General features: G+C 42.5%; 1 protein-coding gene across 5 annotated transcripts in view; it reads left to right on the plus strand.

Annotated features, from left to right (window-relative positions):
• SMG6 (SMG6 nonsense mediated mRNA decay factor) overlaps positions 1 to 17471 on the plus strand; it is a 212774-nt gene that overhangs the window by 42577 nt on the left and 152726 nt on the right. For all 5 annotated transcript variants that reach the window (XM_044745869.2, XM_014826888.3, XM_044745870.2 and 2 more), the window contains exons 9-10: positions 5528 to 5589; positions 12423 to 12568. In XM_044745869.2, the coding sequence (XP_044601804.1) occupies positions 5528 to 5589; positions 12423 to 12568 (208 nt within the window). The remainder of the gene's footprint in view (positions 1 to 5527; positions 5590 to 12422; positions 12569 to 17471) is intronic.

A 17471-nucleotide genomic window follows, 5' to 3' on the forward strand; every position in this document is an offset into this window, starting at 1 on the left:
TATTGTTTCAAGGGGTGCGTTACTTGGAAGAGGTGGTTTTAAGAGGCATGTTTTACACTTGAATTCATATGGCTCAGATCCAGCCATCTAAGTGGGAAATCTCTACGTGGACTTTGTGCTTAATTAGAGCTAATTGAGCTGTCATCCTGCCCAGAACAGTTCAGGGGTGGAGAAACTAAAGGAGAGGAGTAATCCCCACCCATGCTCTACCTCAGCCTTGATGTGGCTCTTTGGTCCATGTGTAAGGGATATAAGGATTGATTTTGATTTGCTCCGTCTTTCTACAAGGCATTTGAGTCATGGTACTTTGCTTGCCTGTACTTCTTTCTTTATATTCTGGAAAGAGGAATACTGAAAGTGCTAATGAATAATTTTTATCTCTACTAGGTGATTATTGCATTGCTGACTTACTGATAGGTTTCCACATTTTGTGTGCCAGGTTCCCCCTTCCTTTCTTATTATGTCCTTAGATCCCACCTCCTGCAAGACTTTGCCTGGCTGAGGAATAGTTGACAGTATAGGAAACAAAGTGCCTCCCAGCACCCAAAACCTTATGTTTTAGAACATAAATGGGGAGTTGACAAGTTGGCATGCTATTTATCTTTTGTTCTTAGACTATAAGTTCCTTGGTTTGGGGGACCTGTCTTGTTGCTTTGCTCTTGATTTTGCCCGGCATAGAAGCACAGGAATGAAGGTGGACAGTATCACCTCTGTGCTCACATTCTCTTCCAAGTTGTGATCTCAGTGCTTTAGGGAGACTGTAAATGGACTTTGATTGCATGCTCTGGAGGTCCTGGACGTTTACTAACAGGTACCATTGAAATTTGGCCTCCACCTTTGTTGTCTCATATCTAAGAGGATAGAGCCCCTTTTTAAAAACACAACAAAGTTTTTTTTTTAACACTTGATATATAAGAGTAGAGACATTCCAGACAGATAATCTAGAGAATGATAATTTATGCTCCCTAAAACACTTTAAAAATGCACGTTGGAACTCCTTTTAATACTGAGTAGTCTTACTATCCTTAAAATGATTCACTTTTCAGAAATTTGGTTTTCCACACAGCTATTTAGAAGCAGGGGCAACTATTTAGAAATTGAAATTGGGCATATTTCAGAATCTTGTCCTCTTGTGTTGTATTGCTGCATCTGAGCAGCTGCTTTCTCCTTCTTTGCTCCACAGTTCACAAAGCAGTTAGGTGGTTCTGAGTGATAATTACCAGGGCTTCCATAAAACATTTACTCCTCAAAATGCTTCATATTATTTCATTTTATCATTTCTCCTCTGAGTTAAGTAATGTCAGTGGTAGAAATGCCATTTTACAGTTGAGGAACAGCCCAAACCATTTTACTCATTCATCCCGTAGTAAATAGCTGAACAAACCTTATTGTGAGTGTTCAGAGACCTACCAATCCAACTACTGCCGAAGTGTCTCTTTGGGTCCTGGCTTTTAGATGGTGCAGAAAGCTCATGAGTCCATAGTGAATTGGTTTTGGACTTGAACTACTAAAGAGCCAGGAGCCCTTTAGTAATTCTAACACTGTCTCTCCGGGCTACACCCAAGAGCGTTTTTAGTTTCTGGTGAACAGTGTAAATGTGCAAGGAAGATCTGGAGGCAGATAGTCTCACCATTCGAGGAGTAACATTTCTTTCCCTACCTGAGTGAGACTATCGGAGTGTATTGTTAAGAATCAAAAAGTTGTGAAAATGGAAGCCAGTCCATGGTGATGTGTTGCAGAGGGAGGAAGCTCAGACTAAGACTTTTCTTACTGTGGACTTGGTATCAGTTAAGTTTTCCAAAAGTTCTGCCTCAGTACTGCTGACATCATGTTGTTACATGCAATGTTACTTAGGCCTGTTTCGATCAATATGTAACAAATCTTCCTCAGTATAACATGCCACGTTGCTTAGGCCAATATTGACCAATGAGTAACAAATCTACTTCCTCATATAACATCTCCTGCCTCTCTCTAGAATGCATCTACATTTTTAGCTCCTTTCCTACTTGAAGTGTTGGTCACAATGAAGAGAAACTATGTTTAGGGTGACAGATAGTTTCAGACTAAATATAAAGCAATGGTTCTCATTAACGAAGGTCAGTAAGAATGTATGGTTAGTTTGAAAAAGTTCCCTAAGATTCCTTTCTCTCTCACTAGTTGAAAAACAGTGCATTGGGGCCAGCCCCGTGGCCGAGTGGTTAAGTTCGCACACTCCGCTTTGGCGGCCCAGGGTTTTGCTGATTTGAATCCTGGGCACGGACATGGCACTGTGCTTATCAGGCCATGCTGAGGCAGCATCCTGCATGCCACAACTAGAAGGACCCACAACTAAAAATATACAACTATGTACTGGAGGGGCTTTGGGGAGAAAAAGGAAAAATAAAATCTTTAAAAAAAAAAAGAAAAACAAATACACTTTCCAGGGCCAGTCCCATGGCCTAGTGGTTAAGCTCAGCGTGCTCCGCTTTGGCAGCCCGGGTTCGTGGGTTTGGATCCCAGGTGCGACCCTACACTACTCATCAGCCATGCTGTGGCAGTGACCCACATACAAAGAGAGGAAGATTGGCACAGATGTTAGCTCAGGGTGAATCTTCCTCAAGCAAAAAGAGGAAGATTGGCAACAGATGTTAGCTCAAGGCAAATTTTCCTCAGTAAAAAAAAAAAGAAAAAAAGAAATACACTTTCCGTTAGATACAGTTAAAGTGCAATAATGGCAAATGTGAATTCAGATCATTAAGTGAGCTTCATCTACTACCCTAAGAGGAAAGATCTTTGGGAAGTAAAGATAGAACCACAATATTAAAAAACCTTGGCATGCTCATTTTACTTCAGGAGGTATTGTGGGCCATACAGTATGAGTTTTCTATCTAATCGGTAAGGAAAACTTAAAACTGAACTGCATCTGGTCATTCTTATTCTCTCATCAGCCCTTCATGAGTAAACTCGCCAGTTCTCTTCCTAAGATAGATGGAGTTATAAGGGAAGGAGAACTGTTTTGGAATCAGAAGACCTGGGTTCAGGTTCTAACTCTGCCATTTATTGGTTTAAATTGCTTAAATTTCTGAGCTGCCTTGGGAATGGTAATTGGCTTGAATGAGATGGGTTAGTATTGTTCTGTTCCTACCAAAGTATGCTGTATGTATAAATATAACCAACTTTAAAGAATTCCTCCTGGTTATGGATAAGTTAACTAGTTTATGACTAATAGCTGTGGGCAAAGGCATAATTGAGTTAAAATAGGAATAAAGGGAGAATATATATTTTTACCTTTTTATTTTGAAATAATTTCATACCTATAGAAACGTTGTAAGAATAATACATAGAAGTCCCATATGTCCTTCACCTGGATTCTCTGGCTGTTAACTTTTTGCCACTTGGTTTATCCTTCATTGGGAGAGAATGTTTGGCTAACAATTGAGTGTTTACAACATGCCAAGCGTGCTTTTACTTGCCTTATCTCATGCACCAACCCATTAACATATAGGTAATGTTATCTCCATTGTGTAGAAAGAGAAACTTAGGGAGGTTAGATCATTTGCCTGAGATCCCACAGCAGGTAAGTGGCAGAGGTTTCACAGGAAAGCCCATGTTTTTCACCATGTATCTCTAATAGTAGATATACAGACTTGCATTCTGGCCCAGGTTTTGCTGCTAACAGTGGTACAGTCATGTATCACTTAATGACCGAGTGCTTTCTGAGAAATTCATCCTTAGGTGATTTCATTGTTCTGCAAACATCTTAGAGTGTACTTACACAAACCTAGATGGTACATACAGCCTGCTACATACCTAGGCTATATGCTACTAGTCTCATGAGATCACCATTCGTATATGCTGTCTGTCGTTGACCAAAACGTCGTTGTGCCAAACCATTGGCAGTTTATTTTGCAGCACTTACTCATCTTTCCCTTCTTTTCATGTAACCCAGTGTCCCTGGCCCAGACTCACCTCACTGCAGAGACAGGGTACCTTCAGTGAGGTGTCCCGAGCTTTTTAACTATATGAATCAGTGTTTGATCTGGTATTGCTGATTAAATGTAATTTGTTTAAGCAAAAATAAAGACTGAAGCTTGTATGCAGAGTTTGCTGTTGAAGTCATTGGCAAGGTGAGAATGCACTCCTTTTCCCACATCCAGCTTCCACAGGAAGTAGATGGAACTGCCAAAATTTGATTGGTGTTCTGTTTTGCAAGGGAATAAACCAGGAGAGTTTTTCTTCTTAGGCAAAGTCTCTAGGGGTGCTAGACTGTTCTTTGCCCTAACCACCCCTTTGAGATTCTTGACCCCTCTTCCTGTCTGGCTACAAGGGCCTGAACGTATTGCTTCTAGGAGACCGTGGAAGTTGATAGCAAGATTTGGTCTTTAGATTATGTCCACTTTCTTTAGAGTTGAAATTTTTTCCCTGCCCTTGTTTTGCTCAGAGGAATCTCTCCTGAGTTTTGGTAGAAGTAGATTTTCTAGAACTTTGAACTGAGATTGTAAATTTGATGGCTCATAGGCCAGATGTGGCTGGCAAATGTGTGTTTTTGGCTTGCCTAATGTTTAAATTTTTTTTTCATTAGTAGTCAGCATTTAGAAAACCAGAGGATTTCACATAAAAACTCAGCTTTTGGGGCTGGCCCCGTGGCCGAGTGGTTGAGTTCGCGCGCTCCGCTGCAGGCGGCCCAGTGTTTCGTTGGTTGGAATCCTGGGCGCGGACATGGCACTGCTCATCAAACCACGCTGAGGCGGCGTCCCATATGCCACAACTAGAAGAACCCACAACGAAGAATACACAACTATGTACCGGGGGGCTTTGGGGAGAAAAAGGAAAAAATAAAATCTTTAAAAAAAAAAAAAAACTCAGCTTTTGGCTTCTCTTTAAAAGAAAAAAAAAAGGGAAAGAAATAATAATATTGGGCCCACAAAGAGCAGAACTGGAGAGGAACAGCCATAGATTGCTGTGGTCCCCACCAGCCTGTTTCATACCTGGCCGCTGTAGACACTTCACTTTTCGACTCCAGACCTAGAACTTGAACTTTAGTTTTAAAAGCTAGAGAAGTACAATTTGATGATCTAGTTAGTGGTGGGTTACCTTACCCTTGGTTACCTGCTTTCTTGGGTAGGTAGAAAAATAGCTCATAAATAAGATTAGGGACTTACCCAAAATCACTATTGTTCCTGTCCTTGTCAGGGCTTGATTTCTGTCATTATGGGGCCAGAGTGGCTCCTAGATCTGAGGGAGCTGCAGGCATCTTTCTACCCACCTTAGTTCTGATTCAATACTTCATTCCATACACACAGGCACCACTGCCAGCAGAGGGTGCTGTCCGCTCACTGAGCCTGCTGTCATTTTGGCTCAGCTGAGCAGCAACGGTTGGGCATGTGCCCTGGGTCTGTGTGAGAGTTTGGGCATGTCCATTTGGTTCCCATCCCTAGTGCCCACCCCTTAGACCCTGGCCAGGTTGTTGTGTCACTAGGGACTCTGTTCAGTAACAGGAAACTGGGGAAAGTTTAATTGTTTTCTCCTCTCTCTTTTTCCCATGCAGCTGAACAAAAGGTTCATCCTCAGTTTTCTCCATGCCCATGGGAAGCTGTTTACCCGGATTGGGTAAGTGTGCAGGATGTTTATTTTATTTTCCTACATTACAAGTCATTTTGGAATTTAATATTGTTAGCAACTAGACTGTGTTTGTAACTGAGGGCACAGGGTGTGAATTCTTAGAGGCCTCCACCTTCTCTTCTTTTCCTTTCACTCACTCTCCTACTGTGCTCATGAAGTTTGGGAAATATTACTCTCCATCCCTCTGTCTCTTCTTTCTCTACCTTCACTAAAACCCCCTTTACACACAGTCTTTCCCCAACCCCCAACCCTAGTCCCTCTGGGTTTCTCCTTCTCTGCCTTATGGCTCAGCCCCTAGTGAGCTCCTCAAGGAAGTTATGCTCAATCCCTGGGTGCAGCTGCCAGGGGTTATCCTTGGGGGAATGCTGTCCACTAATTTCCCTTAAACAGAAGAGTAACATTTTCTTTCCTCCAACATTTTCTCTTCCTTCTGAACCATACCCCTTCCTTCTTTGCTCAGGTTCCTACACCATATTGCTGATTTCAGTAAATGCTAAGACTTTTCTATGGTTTCACCATCCACCATGGATTTATATATAAGTCTTAGGGAAGGTGGTGTGTGCAAAACTCTTGTTACTTCGTCCTTTAAATCCCTGGAAAGAGATCAAGTTTTGAGTATTCCTTTGGTGGATCAGAGTTTTTCCTCACTGTGTAAAACTAGTGATCCTAAAGCCTGACTGATGCCTGCACACCAGAGCAGATGTGTGCTGAGTGCCTCTTCAGTCTGAGAGAGGAATAGGTGGCACTGCTCTCAGACAGGTCTTCTGCGTTGTAATATTTTCTGAGTTGGAGGTTTTATTATGAGCTACCCTTTGAGGTGATTTGTTTTGAGTTATAGATCTCCTGGTTGTCAATGTTTCCCTTTCACTTTCTGTCATAACCTTGTAAGTTTTTCTGTAATGCTCCAGGAGGTTTCCTTTAGTGGGAGAAGCTGAAAGGCTTTGTCCTGCTTGAAGAAACACTGTTCCAGGAATCGTGAACTAGAAAAGTGTGCCTATTACATATTCACTTGTCATCAGCCTGGGCAAGAGTGACAGTGATGGCCACTGCAAGAGTAGTCTTGATTTTGGAATGACTTGGAGTCGTGCCAATAGATGTATCTCTATTAGTAGAAAGAAGTGTCAAGTGATTCACTTAGGAAAAGTCAACGAAGTGCATCTGTAGCTCCCTCCACCCCACATAAGCTCTCCTCTGGCAGGGGTTTTTGCCCACACTGTTGTATCCCTACTGTCTCACACATCGTGGATGTTTAGTAAATATTTGTTGTATGAATGAGTGAATCATTACAAGAAATGGATAGATTGTGAAAGACTGGAGAGAAGGATCTAGTATTCTAGTAGGTTGTAGTAGACCCAGGGCAATCACTAGTGAGTAAGGTAAAGCTGCAGTTACAAGGTGAGCAGGATGATATCAATACCATTTCATAAAATAACACATCATAGCAGGAAATACTATTATGCTGCACTTAAAATAGGTATTATGGTTCGTATCTCTTTATTATCTTTTTTAGTTCTAATGTTTTAAATCTTTCTCTTCCTTACTACCTTTCCACTTGGTATCTTCTCTCTTTTTTTCCTTTTCTTATGTTTGTTCCTTAAATTTTCATGTACCGTGTTGTTCTAAGTGAGGATTTCTCAACTGTACTATTGATATTTTGATTTATAATTCTTTATTGTAGGGGGCTGTCCTGTGCATTGTAGGATGTTTAACAGCATCCCTGGCTTCTATCCACTACATGTCAATAGCGTCCTTTCCCCTCTCCCCAGGTCGTGACAATTAAAAATGTCTCCAGACATTGCTAAATGTTCCCTGGGGGCAAAGTTGCTCCTGTTTGAGAACTGCTACTCTAGGTATTTCTTAGATCTCTTAGAGACCTTTGGGACCAAAGAAGTTATAAAGTCTTCGTCCAGAATGTAGGAATATTTAGGATATATTTTTATCAGGTTAAGCATTAGAACCTTATTTTTCCCCCTTTTAAAATTCTCATATTTAGATACACATATCTTGGAGGAAGCAGGGGAAAGAACCACAATAATGATTAAAAAGCTAGAAAATTATTTCTGAGAGGAAAAATTAATCTTAAAAAAATTAAGGTAAAAAAGGTTTATTTAGAGACAGCTGTGGGGTACCCTAACTATGTTTAAATATGAGTCATAACCAGATAATTTTGATTTCTGTGGGACGACAGCAAGGGAAAATAGGCTTATGTTGCAGCTGGAGAGATTTGAGTTAGGTGTAAGAAAATTTCACAGAGGGAAAGTGTTCAGGAATTTTCTTCTCTGGAAGCCTTTAAAAAAGAATAGATTATCTTCATTTGTCAGAGGTGGTTTGCTGTGGTCCAGATTATTTTTCAGGATCTCTTCCATTTCTACATATAACATATGCTGTTGGCAAAAGATAAGGCCAGTCTAGTTTCACCTTCATAAAAAATGAGTTATAGTGGTGTTCACATGAGCAAAATGTATGTAAGTTCTAGGCACTCCAGCCCCTCGATGAGTATTTTCTCTTATGCTTTCCTGGAGGTAAAAGAGAATTGAGCCCCATATTTATTCTGGAAGGCAGAAACAGCAATAACTTTTCTATTGGAAAAAAAAAAGTACACAAGTCTGTAAGACTAGAAAAGCAATGAGCCCAAGCCACACACAACAACATGGACTGTTGCCTAATTACCAATAAGCTGTGAAATGTGGGAGGCGTTGAAAACATGTTAAGAGTGAGGAGATTGTAATGGGGAGCAGCTGAAGATACATCCACTGTCCCGCCTGCCTTTTGAGAAAAGCCCCGGCGTTGCTCTCTCAGTCTTTGTGTTCTCTGTGCGTGGTGTTCCAGATTGCATCAGTAGAGGTTTTGAATGCCTACTGTGTGCAATGCAAGTCTCCTTACTCTCAGCATCCAGTGAAGAAGAGGTTCGGAGTGTTAGATGGAATCAAGTGCCAAAAAGAGTTTGTTTTCCACTAGTGACTGGTTACAAGACGTCGAGAGTGAACAAGTCAGAGCCTCTGTGGGCTTCGGTCTCCTTATCAGTAGTTTAAATAGATGATCTCCAAGGTCCGTTCCAGTCCTTGTGTTCTGTGGCACTATGATTTTTTCTCTCATTTCTATCCTGTCACAAGGCTTTGTTTTTTGGGGGTTTTTTTTTGCTATTGGGTCACTCCTATCTTGTTCAGTTTTTAAAAATTAAGAAGTTGAGAAAAGTTAAGAAGCCTGATTCTTTTCTGCAGAGAGTGTTGTCTAGCCCAGCTGTGTTCCTCAGCATCTGAGAGGTTGGGTCCTGCCCCGTTAGTCACTGTCTGAGTCACTCCCGGGTTTAGGTCCCAGTGTTGTCTGAAAGATTGGTTTCTTGAAACTGCCATTCAAATGAGACAAGATGTCTCTAGAGATCATGTCGGAAAGCAGTTACTTAAGTTAGTGAAACACATATCCTGAAAATGATTGTATCTTTTGCAGTGTTAAAGGATAGGGACAGGATCTTCTCCGGCTCAGGAAGAGGAATCAGTCACGGGTGCCGTATGGCTCCTAACAGACACTTGCTTTCCTGGTGAGAGGCTGATCAGTCTTGTGCTTGGACTCCGCTGTGAGAAGTTGGGAAGCCGGCAGCCTGTAGATTTCTGATTTGTGACAAATAGAATAATTTTGTTCCCATTATTGCCTTGGTTAAAGTTACTACTTTAGTTTTTACTTGCTTGCCTGGTCATGCTATTTGCACAGCTTTAAGTTCTCTTGGAATTCAAAGACCGATATATTTATTTTGGATTTTGAATTGTTAAAAATATAATGTTTGTGTCTTGATTTATTTTTAAAATTATAACTTTTATATACAAAAGCCAGAAGTATTCATTATAGGGGAAATCTTTTTACTATATACAGTGTTCATTGTAAAATATTTAGAAAACCCAGAAAAAAGAAGAAATAAAAAATTACCTATATTCTCACTATCCAGAGATAACTATCCACCGTTAACACTTGGTATATATTTTTATTTTTTTCCTATACATCACACACACACACACACACACACACACATTTTTTACATGTATGTATAAGTAGGGATCACAATAAACTACTTTAAAATTGTTTTCATTTAATATATGTTGAACTTTCCCCCACATGATTAAAAAAATCTAATATAACTTTTAAAAAATAGAATTTAATTATATGGATGTGCCATCTGAATCATCTTCTTTTATTGGGCGTGTTAGGCTGCTTCCAATTCTTTGCTCTTATAAATTGCCATCTTTTTATGCTCTCTCCTCCTCTTCCTCTGCTGCTACGGCTGCTGCTGCTTCTTGGCTAAAGCTTTTACAATTATTACATAAGTAGTATATAGAATCTCCTTATAAAAATATAACATTACAGCTAAGGCTAAAATTTCTTTCAACTCTCCCCCAACCCCTGTGTCCTCCAAAGAGATAACATTAGACATCAGGTTATGTATTCTTCCAGACCTTTTTACTGCATTTACATACTTACCTATGTATCCATAAAAACCATGGTTTTATTTTGTGGTTTTTTCCTGAACATAATTGTATATTGTCATTATCTCAGTTTTAGTATAATTTTCATTCTGTAATATGGGATGGAGCAAAGAGAGAGACATAAAACTACTCTCAGGTAATTTGAGGCCAAAATCAGACAGCATTTTAGTTATAAAATTGGGAATCAGAAACCCCATTATTGAGCTCTGAGGAAGAATCTTTTATCTGTGCTTCCCTCTGTTATTGCCTAACAAAGCTGATTTTGTCTGAGTAGATCCGTCTTCCCTCATATCTCAGGATTGAAGTTACTCTAAGATATCCTTATGCATTTGATTTTTTTTCTTTTGTTTTAATCATATTGAACTAGTTAAAAAGCAAAGGGAGGATTTTTTTTTTAACTTTTTAAAAAAAAGATGTGGACATTTGGCCTTGTGCTCATTTGAGACTTCTTTCTGACCTAGGGAGTGTTAATGGGTCTGTTTCAATTCCCCTCCCAGGGAAGAGGCTTCCTCAGACACAGCTTCGAAATAAGACTGTCCCACGTGACACTTCTGTCATGTCGTTCTGTGCTGGCTCTCTACCGCCTTTCAACACGGAGACACATGGCTCTGAAACTTGCCCAGTGTGGCTGCTTTTCAAGCAGAGTGAACTCTGCTATTCTCGTAATGAGAAGTGCTAGCCCCCCTCCTCACGTCCGACCAGAGAGAGTGCTGCACAGTGTCAGGATTTAAAATGAAACCTTTGTTATAGCCCATGGGGAGAAGTGGATCCAATCCAGCCCCAAACATATCACTCTCTGCCATTCCAAACCTATCAAGAGTTTTAATGGTTCTGAAACTTTTGGGGGGGGGGGAGAAGGTTTTTTTGTTGTTTTTTGTATTTTTTTGGTTTTTTTAGAGGAGGCACTTGAAATGGCATGTAGGGGGAAAAAGCAAATTCATGGCATGTTTTGTGCCAATGAAAATGAGGAGAGCTCAGCACAGAAAGGAGTATAAACTGTAATTGACCCATAGCTGTGGCATGACTTCTGGGTACCAGAAGGTCAATAATAGGAGTTGCCATCCAAGGGCAAAGAATGAAGATTGCTGAGAGCAGAAAGCTCTAGAGTTTTCTAACGTGGGAAGGGAACTATTCAGGGGGAAAATCGCCAAGGTTCAGGTGAAACTAGAAGCACCGTTTTCTAGGACTTGAAACTGTTTTGTATCTTTTGAGAAGGATACCCTTCCCTGTGGCTTTCCAGAAGCTATTTATTAATCCAGCCTGGAGCTATTCCTCACCCCACCCCCCGTGTACCACAAGCAGTTTGTTTGTTGGGGGCGGGGGGTTTGAGAATGGATAAAAGATATTTTGCTGACCACGAATTGTTCAGTGTGGCCTTAAGGCTCATGTGCCTGGTTTCTCTCTCTAGCACCAAGTTTGAATTTGCTTTTTATTTCTGAGGACTTCAGCTGTGGTTAGTTCCTGTTGCCAAAGGAGCTCCAGGCATGCACCACTGTTTAGGATCTAGTGGCCGCATTTGGCAAGCAGTGGTTTGAATGACCTCTCTTTAGGAGCCCTAGGTCACTGGCTGGATTTCTACCTCCCTACATTACAGGCTCTTCCTGTATTGGGAGTGGCAGTTGACCAGGGTATTATATTTCCACTGGCCTGAAAACATACAGACCCTGATGTGCAGAGGCTCGTGAGAGGGAGAAGGACAGCAACCCAGGAAAGACGGAAACGGATCATTGGGGCCCTAGGTCTAGGCATTCTTCAAGGGGAAATTTGGGATTTTTAGGTGGAGCAATTAGTGTGATAGTACCTAAGAAGACAGCAGCAGAATTATGTCTGGTTTCCTGAAGTAAAGCCTTGAGTAAAGAATATTTAGATTCATGAACCTCTTTTTATAGAATATGGTTTTCATACCAGAGAGTTTGGGGAATATGTAGGTCTTAGAGCTTAAAGGAAATTTGTTCGCTGTTTAGAAAAACCGACTGTTTCAGAGAGAAATTTTGATTTCAGCTCGAATCCAGTTATTGCCAGGGGTTAGGAAATAGCATACCAAAGCATAATAACTCATAGCGATTTATCCAAAAATTGAATTGTTTTCATCTCCAAACTCTGAACACTTCTTTCTCTTAAATTTGTTCACAACCTTAGGAGATCGGGAAGGTTTGTGAAAGTAGCAAAGAAACGTCCTAGGTATTAGTTGTCAGCTTTTCGAGAGAGTAAGAGACATAGAGAAAGAGCGAGAGCAAGAGGGAAAGAGAGAGAGAGAGAATATGTGTGTGTGTATGTGTATGTGTATGAATGTGTACCAAGTGCTCGTGGGGATGTGCCTCACTGATTGGCTGGCTGTATTTGTAGGATGGAGACATTCCCTGCAGTGGCTGAGAAGGTCCTCAAGGAGTTCCAGGTGTTACTGCAGCATAGTCCCTCTCCTATTGGCAGTACCCGTATGCTGCAGCTTATGACCATCAACATGTTTGCTGTACACAACTCCCAGTTGAAAGGTAAGGAACGTCTAGTTTCTTTATTTATGAGATAAAGATTAATCTAGCTTCTTTCCTATGTTACCATACCACTACGTCCCCCACAATACATATGTGCGTGTATGCATGCACACACACACAACCTTCCCCATCATTGCCTCTCAGATCTTTAATTTACTCTTTGAAATCTGTGTGACTCTCTAGTGCTTGGGTGGGATGGAAGGAGGGAATCATGGGTATAGAGCTTAATTTGCAAACCCAGAAATGCTGTTGCACATCTGGCCATGCTAAAGGCAGCAGCAAGGCCTCTTGGAGGCTGTAGACCCAGAGCCTCTCCCAGGGGAGAGGCATTGCTGAAATGTTTCATTGCAGAGACCATACGCTTGGCAGGGATTGGAAATAGCTGTTTCTGGACTCGTGTACCCTGTTTGTTCAATATGGAAAAGTCTAGTTCCCTATGGGATATCCCTTGTGGGAGCCTGCCAGGGAGTAAGAACAGAGAATTGATGAGCTATGGTGACTCAAATCTGGAAGCACAAAAATCACCAGGCCCAGAATTTGGCTAATATACTGGTGTGCATTCTGAAATGCTTTTCTGAACACTGGGGTTTTTTGGTGCAGGGGTGGTGGAGGGGCTGATTGGCAGGATTTCTAAGTGTTCTCATGACCAGGTCACAATTGAAGATCCCTTCCCTTCCCTCCACCCCACTTAGGTAAGGATAATGTGGTTTGACTTGATGGAAGTATGTAGCATGGAGGTGACATTATTTTGTGTGTGTGCAAGGGCAATTTGGTCCTTGGCCCAGAATTGTTACAGAGCATTGACAGTGTTTGGTCTCAGGGCTGGAAGGTTATTATCTGAAATGCCAAGGCCTGGGAATTGCCCCATGGAGACACTCTTGTAAAACAGACCTGGCGTTTCTGGACAGAGTGTCGCTAGTTCTCTTGGTGCACCTTTTCTTAGTGTTTTCTCTCACTCTGAAGTTGATTTATTTTCCTTCCCATTTGTGTTTGGGGGTTATGCTTCAGCTTGCTGGTGGATGGGTGGGATTTCTTCCCTGATGAATGAGTGTGCCACACTTTCCCTTGAAACTTGGCTCCTCCTGCGACTCTGCAAGGTCTTCTAGTCTGCCTGCCTGGGTTTTCAATCACATTTGAATCCTAGAGGATTTTCTCCTCTCATGTTGCCTACTGCAGCATTTAGAATTCCCAGCAGAAGGTGAGATGCAGAGGTTTAGGTGCCGTTTTGAACTTGGCTAATTATTCCTGAGAACAGCCCTGAGGAAGCATGGAGTCCTGAGGAGCAGTGATGGTTTCCCGGAAGGAGGAAATAAAGTTTGTAAAGTGCTGTAGTGGTGAGGCTGTGAAGTCCAAAGGGGAGGGAGATTGATTCCTTCATCGTTACTCTGTTGGTTTTGCTACCAAGGGGCAAGCTCACCGGACTCAGGAAATGGGGCCTCCTGAGGTACCCTTCTATTCATTTTCCTGCCTCCCTCTAACAGCAATGCACACAGTTCAGTGAGCTTTCTGTCGCAGAGCTGCAGCCTCTGCCAAGGTATTGTTCCAACATCAAGTGACCTATGGTCTCGGGAGGTATGAATGTAAAGGACCTGCAGCTCTTGCTTGTGAAGCACCTGTTGTCAGCAGCTTCTGCTCCATGAAAAGGAATACCTTGGCCTTTTCACAGGCCACCAGTGAGCCCTTTTCTTGTAGCTGTTGTTAAGTAAAGGTTAAGAAAATATGGGTAAAAGCAAGGTGAGATGGTGAGAACAGAGAAAGAAGGAAATAGATGGTTCCCCCATTGGAGCTAAGATACTTTTTCTGGGACTTTTTTCCATGGTTGGTCATAATGAGGACCTGCTCACCAAGAAGGACATGTCAAAGCCTGTGCTTGAGACTCTACTGATCATTTCTGTCCCTGTCGTGATGCTCACCTTCATGAGGCAGCTGGGGCCAAGAGGAGTATGAGCTGAGATGGTCAGAAGCTCCAAGGGTGTTTCAGGGGAAAACAGCCTGGGCCACAGGATGTAACACTCAACTAGGACAGAGAGCTCTCTGGACATGCTGCCAAGTACCCGGTGTGCAGCTGAGGCGGCCGTCCAGACCCCACTGTGTGGGCTGCCATTGGGAGAGGGGTGAGCAGAGCACTCAGCAGGGCTGGTTGGTGGGAAGATGCACTTTTCCATTTCCCAGCACATGAGTCATCTTCTCTGGGCCCCTGTGCTGTGCTTGCACGGACAGTGGCAAGAAGGGGGTGTTGTGGCTGAGTAGCAGCATCTGTGCCGGGGGTGGAGAAGGAAGGGGGTTGGGGAGAGGGTAAAGATTTAAATCCTTCACTAATCAGCAGCAGTTTGAATCACATTTTTATGAGTAAGGAAGTGATAAATCAGCCCTGAGTGTTCAGCCCCCAAGTCCCATCAGCCGATGCCCTTCTAAAGGCTTCTCTCCAGGCCAGTCTGGTTGCTGTCGGAGTCGCCACCCAGCCACGGGACCCTGGGTGTCTGAAACCAGGAAGCAAGGGCCTGATGCTGCCTGGCCCTCCCAGGTGCTTGGGGTCTGTGGTGATTTGGCAGTCACTGCAAGTTACAGAACATCTGGGCCATCATTTTTCTTTCCATTCCTTCTTGGACGTGTCCTTCTGGGTGGGTGTTTGCATATGTCAGTTCCTGGACTCTATGGAGAAGGAACGTTCCAGCCTGAAGGAGAGGTGATCTGTGGCCCCCAAGGCAGTTGGGATGCTCTCTGTCTGTGCCTGGGCCTTCCCTGTAGATGTGGTACCTATGGAGTATGATTTGGAGAGCAACAGGGACATCCTTACTAAAAAGTATGTCCTTTGCTGATGCCTCTAATTCATTTGTTTGTGTTCAGTGCTACCCTTGTATAAAACTGTCCTCTTTTCAAAACACTAATAGTCCATGGATGGAAATGATACTAACACTTTAATGTGATTACTTTTCATACGTGCTTTCCTTGTGGTCAAGAGAGACATAGTACTGTTTAAAAGCTTTGGAGACCTCACAAGGCAAAATGGAGGGAAAAAACTTAGATGGTGGTGAGGGAAAGGCTTCTTCTCCCTTTTCCTAGGTTATAGTTTTCCCTGGAGCTCAGGGAGCAGAGGTTGTGAGGTCAGATTTGCCCCCCTTCCCATAGGGGAAAATAAGATGAGTTATACTGTATCATTTAACCAACCAAAACTTTCATGTCTCACAGTGATCTTAAAACTCCTGGGTTCAGGGCTATTAGTAGAGAAACCTTTATCTCCTCCTCTCATATAGGCCCTATGTAAAAATCCTGCTTCAGTGGGACTACAGAGAGTCTAGAATCCTAATACTCTACGCTGAAGTGGCTGGGGACAGATAAATTTAAGGGATGTTTGGGGGCCCTTAACCTGGCAGTTGTTAGGCACTCAGTATTTATTGACTGCATGGATGAAGAAGGCCACAGTTCTGGGCAAGTCAGCTCCCCTTGAACAGTGTGTTCCTTACCTGGCCTGTGTCCAGAATTGTCCTTTGGCGAGTGATGGGTGGTGGTGGGATAGGTGGTTCCCAGAGTGATGTCACAGTTGGTAATCTCTCTACGGCATTCCTGAGCCTGAAGGGAGAAATGGGGCTTCTCTGCGTGCTTCAGAATTTAACACTTCAGTAGCCATCTGATTGGCTGACGTGATGCTGGAGGGTGAACCGTTGATCTAAACCACAAACACTCCAAGAATTTTAATTTTTTGAAAATTCTGTAATTTAAGGAAATAAAACTCTGGTTTCTTGAAGAGGAATAATTGAAGCAACATTTGTGGTAGGGCATCACTGAAACCCCTTTGCATCCCCCATCTGTGCCCAATTTGCTCCAATCTGGCCTTTTTTTTTTTTTTTTTTCTTTTTCTCTCCCTCTCTCTCTCTCTCTCTTTAAAAAATGTTTTATAATTCCTGGAATCAAAACCATCTCAGGCACACACTGTTTTATTTTACTGTATTATTGGATTATACTTCCTATAAATCATTGGATGTTATTCATTGGCCACCACTGGAATAACTTCCCTTTTCTGTGCCCTGGCCCCCTTTTCCTCCTCTTTTTCCTCCTTTACCAGTTCACAGTCAGAGTCGGTCTCCATTTCAGCCTTGCAGAAGAGCCCTGGTGGCAGCAAGAGGGCACCCAAGAGACACTTCTTGTGTGTGCTGGTGGTGCTCCCTGCTCTTAGGGAACGTTTAGGGGCTGGGATGGAGGGAGGGCCAGACTGGCATTCCTTTCATTTTCATTTATGCTTGCTTTTATGGTTTGTTAGTAATTCTGAATTGCAGAGGGTAGAAGGAGTGCCACATGTGCACCTCCAGAGGGATAGAGAATCACAGCTGTCTATATGGGACAAATAGCGCTCAACCTTCATATGTGGGATGCTTGAGGTGGGGATCTTACTCCTTCATGCCATCGTGTGTGCAGGTTGACACTAGTTGAGAATTTCGATTCACAACCAAAATTTCTTTGTCTTCCAGCATACAGTCACCTTAGAGGCCTTCAGTAAAGCAGTTTGCTCCTCTGTGGCAGTTCACTTCTGTCTGAGTTTCTTACCCAAGCAAAATGTATGAAGTACCTAATCCTCTGCTTGTCAGAACAGTTGTACAGGAAATCCACCTTTCATAAGGGGTTAGGCTTGAGTTTAGCTGTATAAACTGTCCCTCTCGTTCCTCCTTCCTATGTCTCTGGTGGTAGAAGCCCTTGGGCTTTTCCTCCTTAAGGATCACTGGGTAGATTTCTACAAGTAGTCAGCGCTGCCTGACCTTCATTTTCAGGACTGCTCAGTTTAGAGTAAATTAACAAAGAAAGAGCCAGCATGGCCAACAAATTTTGTGAGAAATAGATTCAAAGGTCAGAAGAGGCTAGGCTTTAGAAGGCAGGCCGGAGGAGGTTGCATCCTTCAGCTATGCCCTCT

This window comes from Equus asinus, chromosome 13 (assembly GCF_041296235.1).
Source record: "Equus asinus isolate D_3611 breed Donkey chromosome 13, EquAss-T2T_v2, whole genome shotgun sequence".
NCBI classification, from domain to species: domain Eukaryota; kingdom Metazoa; phylum Chordata; class Mammalia; order Perissodactyla; family Equidae; genus Equus; species Equus asinus.